Source organism: Hypanus sabinus (genome assembly GCF_030144855.1).
Source record: "Hypanus sabinus isolate sHypSab1 chromosome 24 unlocalized genomic scaffold, sHypSab1.hap1 SUPER_24_unloc_21, whole genome shotgun sequence".
Lineage (NCBI taxonomy): Eukaryota > Metazoa > Chordata > Chondrichthyes > Myliobatiformes > Dasyatidae > Hypanus > Hypanus sabinus.
In genome coordinates this window covers 1-8,171 of record NW_026778935.1, presented here as the reverse complement: position 1 = coordinate 8,171, position 8,171 = coordinate 1, and the positions used below count along the sequence as shown (strand labels likewise).

The window sequence follows — 8,171 nt, the reverse complement described above, 5'->3', positions numbered from 1 at the left end:
CTCGTCCGGATTGATTTCTGTGGAAGCTGTGTGATCACCCTATTTAAATTGTGTCTGCGGTGAAGAGCTGGTGTGCCTTTGTGGGTGTGTGATTGCTGGTTATCGCTGCGTGTGTGTTGGGTGGGGTGGCTGCTGTTGGTAGCCTGGAGGTCGTTGTTCGAGTTCCGACTAGTGCTGACGAAATGGTGGTGGACCATGGGTTGTCCGTGCTGTTTTGGAGAGTGAGGAGTGACAGGTTGGGATGTTTCAGCAGTGGTGAGCTCCGGCCCGGTTGTTGGAATAATGTCCAGCCCGAAAGGGGCGGAGGCTTGGGCGGAGCGGACCCCTCAGTTGTTGGGTGAGTGGCAGTGCTTAGCTGAGGGAAAGCGACAGGGACGGGTTGAAAGTTTGAGTAGGCGGGCTGGTGACTTTGTTAGAACTGTCAGGCGCAATTACCTCGAAGTGACCACTGCCAGTTCTGGGAAAGTGGGAAAATGCGTGTGGTTCGACTGGAAGTCAAATGCTGCAGCTGGGGGGCTTATCATATCCGTGGCAGGAGATTGGTGGGCAAGCTTTTTAGGGTATCCCTTTTTGCCTAGGGGGGCAGATAAATCGCTTGTGGTGCCAAGGGGATCTGTCAAGGGGATCAGTTGTTCCGTTGATTCGAGAGGTGTCGGGAAACTTAGAGGAGGCCCAGTGGGGGAACGGCTTGGGGTCTCTGGGGGAGCACGTTCCCAGCAATGTACCAAGGAACTCCCGAAAGGAACAGACTCTATTCCTGAAGGCTTAGAGGGGCCACGCGCACAGGTGTTGTTACGGATGGATGGAAGTCAAGTTAAAGCCATCCTCGGCACCGGGGTGCCGGTTAAGTTGCTGTACAGTTTGTTTCATAACCGTTATTGGAAGCATTTACCCTTGACGACATTGAGGACACTGGAGATTTGGGTACCAGTGCCGGTGATTATCCAGACGACGGTTGTTGGTCAGTGAAAATGGAGTTCTTAGAGGCAAATGTGGAGGAGACTGAGGTTCATGAATCGTTAATGCTGATGTGTCCAGACCCTGTTGAGATGGGCAGCGTTTCTGTTCTAGAGAGAACCAATATCCTGCTGGTGCGCTTGGGGGCCTGCCGGAGGAGGCGGGTGAGCGCTGTTTGGAGGCATTGTCGATGCACCCAGAGTTTCGAGCTGCTTGTGCGGACGTGTGTAGCAGCATTGGGCCGATACCGAATTCAAACAAGGGTCGGTGGTGGTACGGCCTGGGGGAAGTATCTGAGGTGAGACCCTCTTAGTGGACGCTGCGAAATACCACGAGGGAGGGGAGTTGACTGCTGAAGACACCTCGGAGAGAGAGAGGTTGCGGCGACTGGCCCCTACAGCCGTGGAAGATGTAGGTAGCGTGTGTATGGATTATATTGCGTTGAAGAGGCGCACTGTCAGTGACCAGAATATGGCCCTGAGGGCCGGAGAGGCGATGGCCTGTCTGAGTGGTGCGAAATGGTTTAAGGTGCTGGATCGGAGGAGTGGATGTTGCCAGATCCCCGATGAGTGGGGCCAACAAGGAGAAGACGGCCGTTATAAATTCCCTAGGAGTCTTTGGGTCCGAAAAGATGCCACAGGGCATATCTGGAGCCCTTGCAACCTTCCTGCGGGGCAGGTGGAAGACCATAGGGGATGTGGAGGCGTTTGGAGTTTTGGTGTATGTGGATGATCTCTTGGTATTTGGATTTGCCTCAGGAGAATATGAAGTGAGGTTGTTGCAGGAGCAGCTGAGAACTACCGAGTTAAAGTGTTTTTCGGACACGTGCCAGGGCTGGCGAAGGTCGCAGCTCGTGAGTGACTGTCTCTACGGAATCAAGTTTGAAATGAAGACGGAGAGACTGGAGAAAGCGATCTGGAACCAGTCGGAAGACTTACAAGTTGGAGAGAATGAAGAAAGTTGTCTGACTGAGGGTAATAGCAAACTGAGAACCCGGAGAGGGGAGTTTGCGGAGGTGAAGAAATTACAGACGAATCTCAGAAGAGAAGCGGAAGCTTGAAGGGAACCTGAAGATGACCATCGACAGTTCAAATGAAGTGCAAAACCTGAAAGTTCATCTGGAAGAAGTCATGAGGAAGAAAAATCTGGAGAGAAGTGCAGTGAATACTGAACAGGAGGCTGAAGAGACTGCGGGAGCAGTGCAGGCCATGTGTTTCCGTTTGGAGAAGATCAAACAGCAGCTACCGATCAGAGGAATGAGGAAGAATACAGATTCGATGGATGATGTGCTGGATGAGTGGTACATGCTGCCGTTTGCTGACTTTCCCTCGATTGAGGAAGAGACCTTTGGCCCTTCTCCCACTGAGTCAGGTGTAGTGGGGAGGGTTAGCTGTGTGCAGTGTGGGGCATGAGTGAGAGGTTGAGAGAGGAGTGGTAGTGGGCCCAAGGTATCCCCAGTTGTGTCCGAGCCTGAAGGGTTTAGGTGAGGGGGGTACGGAGGTCTCAGAAGGGAACTCCCAGATAGTTGGCCTAAGTAGCGCCTGAGGAACAGGGCGTGAGGTTTACTGTGCGGGGAGGAGATGTCACTGTTTGTGCTTGGGTTACTGTGTGTTGGCAGGAAAGGTGGCGAGTTATTTAGTAGTCATGAGGACATGACTTTTATTTGGTGGAGGGAGAGTGTAAAGGGGGTTTCTTCTTTTTCTTTGTTACTGTTGGGAAAGGGTTCTTTTTGTTAACTAGCAGGAATGCTAATTTACTGATAACGAGAATGGTATTCCTTTGTAAACCAAATGGGGATTAATGTTCTTTCTTCTGAGTCTGTAAGCTTTTGTTGACGGGCTTTTGGGCAGATCGGCGCGAGGGGGTCGAGAGAGAGGACGCAATGCTCTAAGCTGGGCGAGGATCGGACCCCAAAGGGGGGTCCGAGGCCGGGAGATTCTCCGGGGGGGGGGGGGGGGGATGAAGCTAGATGTGCTTGGTTGACCACTCGGAGGATCCTGAGCTGTTTGGAGAGTCGTCGAGGAGTTCGGAGGGTTCTGAGCTGCGAGTCGAGGAGTTCGGAGGGGATCGAATGGTGGCCAGAAGACTTCAGTAATTGAGCTCCAATGGTAGTGCACGAAGTGGTTTGGACTTTGATAAGTTTGGCGCCTTTTCTTTAATTTTCTCTTCATATATACTGTATCGTTATTAATCACTTAGTTATAGTAACCTTTATAAATTGTACTCATTTAATCGCATTGGTGTACTGTCTGGTTTTGGGCGAGGCGGGGACATCACACAGCATCCACACCAGCTGATTACCCAGTTTGGCGGGGCCGAAGGCTGCTCCCCCTAGACGAGAACGAGCTGAGCGAGCCTGAGGCGACCCAGGGAGTTACATACTTTATATAGGCTGTGTATTTTTATGTGTTACTTGGTAGCTTCATAGCTTAAAGGTTACTGGAAAGAGCCCTCGCCCCCCCGCGTTTCCGCCGGGAGCCCTCGCCCCCCCCCCACGTTTCCGCCGGGAGCCCTCGCCCCCCGCGTTTCCGCCGGGAGCCCTCGCACCCCCACGTTTCCGCCGGGAGCCCTCGCCCCCCCCCACGTTTCCGCCGGGAGCCCTCGCCCCCCCCCACGTTTCCGCCGGGAGCCCTCGCCCCCACCCCCCGCGTTTCCGCCGGGAGCCCTCGCCCCCCCCCGCGTTTCCGCCGGGAGCCCTCGCACCCCCCGCGTTTCCGCCGGGAGCCCTCGCACCCCCACGTTTCCGCCGGGAGCCCCTCGCACCCCCACGTTTCCGCCGGGAGCCCTCGCCCCCCACGTTTCCGCCGGGAGCCCTCGCCCCCCACGTTTCCGCTGGGAGCCCTCGCACCCCCACGTTTCCGCCGGGAGCCTTCGAACCCCCACGTTTCCGCCGGGAGCCCTCGCCCCCCCCCACGTTTCCGCCGGGAGCCCTCGCAACCCCACGTTTCCGCCGGGAGCCTTCGAACCCCCACGTTTCCGCCGGGAGCCCTCGAACCCCCACGTTTCCGCCGGGAGCCCTCGCAACCCCACGTTTCCGCCGGGAGCCCTCGCAACCCCACGTTTCCGCCGGGAGCCCTCGAACCCCCACGTTTCCGCCGGGAGCCCTCGCCCCCCCCCACGTTTCCGCCGGGAGCCCTCGCCCCCCCGCGTTTCCGCCGGGAGCCCTCGCAACCCCACGTTTCCGCCGGGAGCCCTCGCAACCCCACGTTTCCGCCGGGAGCCCTCGCAACCCCACGTTTCCGCCGGGAGCCCTCGAACCCCCACGTTTCCGCCGGGAGCCCTCGCCCCCCCCCACGTTTTCCGCCGGGAGCCCTCACCCCCCCCCCACGTTTCCGCCGGGAGCCCTCGCACCCCCGCGTTTCCGCCGGGAGCCCTCGCCCCCCCGCGTTTCCGCCGGGAGCCCTCGCACCCCCACGTTTCCGCCGGGAGCCCTCGCACCCCCACGTTTCTGCCGGGAGCCCTCGCACCCCCACGTTTCCGCCGGGAGCCCTCGCCCCCCACGTTTCCGCCGGGAGCCCTCGCCCCCCCCCACGTTTCCACCGGGAGCCCTCGCCCCCCCCGCGTTTCCACCGGGAGCCCTCGCCCCCCCCACGTTTCCGCCGGGAGCCCTGGCCCCCACGTTTCCACCGGGAGCCCTCGCCCCCCCGTTTCCACCGGGAGCCCTCGCCCCCCCCCCAACGTTTCCGCCGGGAGCCCTCGCACCCCCACGTTTCCGCCGGGAGCCCTCGCCCCTCCCACGTTTCCGCCGGGAGCCCTCGCCCCCCCCCCACGTTTCCGCCGGGAGCCCCTCGCCCCACGTTTCCACCGGGAACCCTCGCCCCACGTTTCCGCCGGGAGCCCTCGCCCCCCACGTTTCCGCCGGGAGCCCTCGCCCCCCCCCCCACGTTTCCGCCGGGAGCCCTCGCCCCCCCCACGTTTCCGCCGGGAGCCCTCGAACCCCCACGTTTCCGCCGGGAGCCCTCGAACCCCCGCGTTTCCGCCGGGAGCCCTCGAACCCCCGCGTTTCCGCCGGGAGCCCTCGCACCCCCACGTTTCCACCGGGAGCCCTCGCCCCCCCGCGTTTCCGCCGGGAGCCCTCGCCCCCCCCCCCCACGTTTCCACCGGGAGCCCTCGCCCCCCCGCGTTTCCACCGGGAGCCCTCGCCCCACGTTTCCACCGGGAACCCTCGCCCACGTTTCCACCGGGAGCCCTCGCCCCCCCCCACATTTCCAAAGGGAGCCCACGCCCCCCACGTTTCCGCCGGGAGCCCTCGTCCCGCGTTTCCGCCGGGAGCCCTGGCCCCACGTTTCCACCGGGAGCCCTCGCCCCCCCACGTTTCCGCCGGGAGCCCTCGCCCCCCCACGTTTCCGCCGGGAGCCCTCGCCCCCCCACGTTTCCGCCGGGAGCCCTCGCCCCCCCCACGTTTCCGCCGGGAGCCCTCGTCCCCCCGCGTTTCCGCCGGGAGCCCTCGCCCCCCCGCGTTTCCACCGGGAGCCCTCGCCCCACGTTTCCACCGGGAGCCCTGGCCCCCCACGTTTCCGCCGGGAGCCCTGGCCCCCCCACGTTTCCGCCGGGAGCCCTGGCCCCCCACGTTTCCGCCGGGAGCCCTGGCCCCCCACGTTTCCACCGGGAGCCCTCGCCCCGCGCGTTTCCGCCGGGAGCCCTCGCCCCCCACGTTTCCGCCGGGAGCCCTCGCCCCGCGCGTTTCAGCTGCGTGTGCTGCCAAGAGTGCTTGCGTGAGATTTTTGCAGCGCTTCATTGTATTATTTTAGGTTTTATGTGTTATTTGGAATGATTTGGGAGGTTATTTCTTGGGTCTGCGAACGCTCACAAATTTTCCCCATATAAATAAATGGTAATTGCTTCTTCACTTAACGACATTTCGGCTTACGAACCATTTCATAGGAACACTCTGCCTTGGAATAGCGGGGGAACCTGAACGTACAGACACTTGAACACACACAGTACCAAGAGCAGTTGGATGAAGAATATAGATTGTCTGACCCTGTCACTCATCTGATCCGGATCATCACAGCTCGGAACGGCAACTGCCCCGCCCGGGACCGCAGAGAGTTGTGGACACACAGCTCAGCACAGCAGGGAAACCAGTCTCCCCTCCATGGACTCCGTCTACACTTCCCACTGACTCAGTAAAACAGCCAGCGTGATCAAATACCCCACCCACACCGGACATTCTCTCTAACCTCCCCCCCCCCACCCCCCGGGCAGAAGATACAAAAGCCTGAAAGCACGTCCCACCAGGCTCGAGGACAGCTTCTACCCCGCTGTTATCAGACTATTGAACGGTCCCCCAGTACGATAAGACAGCTTCTACCCCGCTGTTATCTGACTATTGAACGGTCCCCCAGTACGATAAGACAGCTTCTACCCCGCTGTTACCAGACTATTGAACGGTCCCCAGTACGATAAGACAGCTTCTACCCCGCTGTTATCAGACTATTGAATGGTCCCCCAGTACGATAAGACAGCTTCTACCCCGCTGTTATCAGACTATTGAACGGTCCCACCAGGCTCGAGGACAGCTTCTACCCCGCTGTTATCAGACTATTGAACAGTCCCCCAGTACGATAAGACAGCTTCTATTCCGCTGTTATCAGACTATTGAACGGTCCCCCAGTACGATAAGACAGCTTCTACCCCGCTGTTATCAGACTATTGAACGGTCCCCCGGTACGATAAGACGGACTCTTGACCTCACGATCTACCTCGTCGTGACCCTTGCACCTTGTTGTCTGCCTGCACTGCCCTTTCTCTGTAACTGTAACACTTTATTCTGCTTTAGAACATAGAACAGCACGTCACAGAAACAGACCCATTGGCTCACAATGTAGTACCAAACCAATTAAACTAGTAATCAAATGCTAAGTTAAACTTAACACCTTCTGCCTACACGATGTCCATCTCCCTCCGTTCCCCGTACACAATGTCCATTCTCCCCCCGTTCCCCGTACACAATGTCCATCTCCCCCCGTTCCCCGTACACAATGTCCATCTCCCTCCATTCCCCGTACACAATGTCCATCTCCCTCCGTTCCCCGTACACAATGTCCATCTCCCCCCGTTCCCCGTACACAATGTCCATCTCCCTCATTCCCCGTACACAATGTCCATCTCCCTCCGTTCCCCGTACACAATGTCCATCTCCCCCCGTTCCCTGTACACAATGTCCATCTCCCTCCATTCCCCGTACACAATGTCCATCTCCTTCTGTTCCCCGTACACAATGTCCATCTCCCTCCGTTCCCCATACACAATGTCCATCTCCCTCCATTCCCCGTACACAATGTCCATCTCCCTCTGTTCCCCGTACACAATGTCCATCACCCTCAATTCCCCGTACACAATGTCCATCTCCCTCCGTTCCCCGTACACAGTGTCCATCTCCCTCCATTCTCCGTACACAATGTCCATCTCCCACCATTTCCCCGTACACAATGTCCATCTCCCTCCATTCCCCGTACACAATGTCCATCTCCCTCCGTTCCCCGTACACAATGTCCATCTCCCTCCATTCCCCATACACAATGTCCATCTCTCTCCATTCCCCGTACACAATGTCCATCTCCCTCCGTTCCCCGTACACAATGTCCATCTCCCTCAATTCCCCGTACACAATGTCCATCTCCCTCCATTCCCCGTACACAATGTCCATCCCCCTCCATTCCCCGTACACAATGTCCATCTCCCCCCATTCCCCATACACAATATCCATCTCCCTCCATTCCCGTACACAATGTCCATCTCCCTCCATTCCCCATACACAATGTCCATCTCCCTCCGTTCCCCGTACACAATGTCCATCTCCCTCCATTCCCCGTACACAATGTCCATCTCTCTCCATTCCCCGTACACAATGTCCATCTCCCTCCGTTCCCCGTACACAATGTCCATCTCCCTCCATTCCCCGTACACAATGTCCATCTCCCTCCATTCCCCGTACACAATGTCCATCTCCCTCCGTTCCCCGTACACAATGTCCATCTCTCTTTGTTCCCCGAGTTTTATACAGCTGCAATGTGACCTCCCGACTGTCTGTATCTATGCCACTGATAAAGGGAAGGGACAGGGGAGCAGGAAGGTGCAAGCAGGGAGAGGAGGGGTAGTTGGAAAAAGGTGAAAATGGAGGGGTTTGGATGGAAGGAGGATAGTGGTGGGAGTGAGGAGGAGAGAGGTCAGGGACAGAGAGATTGACGGAAGGAGGATGAGGGGATGGA

At 58.6% G+C, this 8,171-nt stretch overlaps 1 protein-coding gene across 1 annotated transcript; it reads left to right on the top strand.

Moving 5' to 3' along the window:
* Positions 1–282: 282 nt before the first annotated feature.
* On the top strand, positions 283–5,672 carry LOC132385489 (uncharacterized; the record flags this gene model as incomplete). Its single annotated transcript, XM_059957598.1, has 2 exons — positions 283–332; positions 3,393–5,672. Coding segments are annotated over exons 1-2 (2,330 nt in total), but the record flags the coding sequence as incomplete, so codon positions are not given.
* Positions 5,673–8,171: the final 2,499 nt, after the last annotated feature.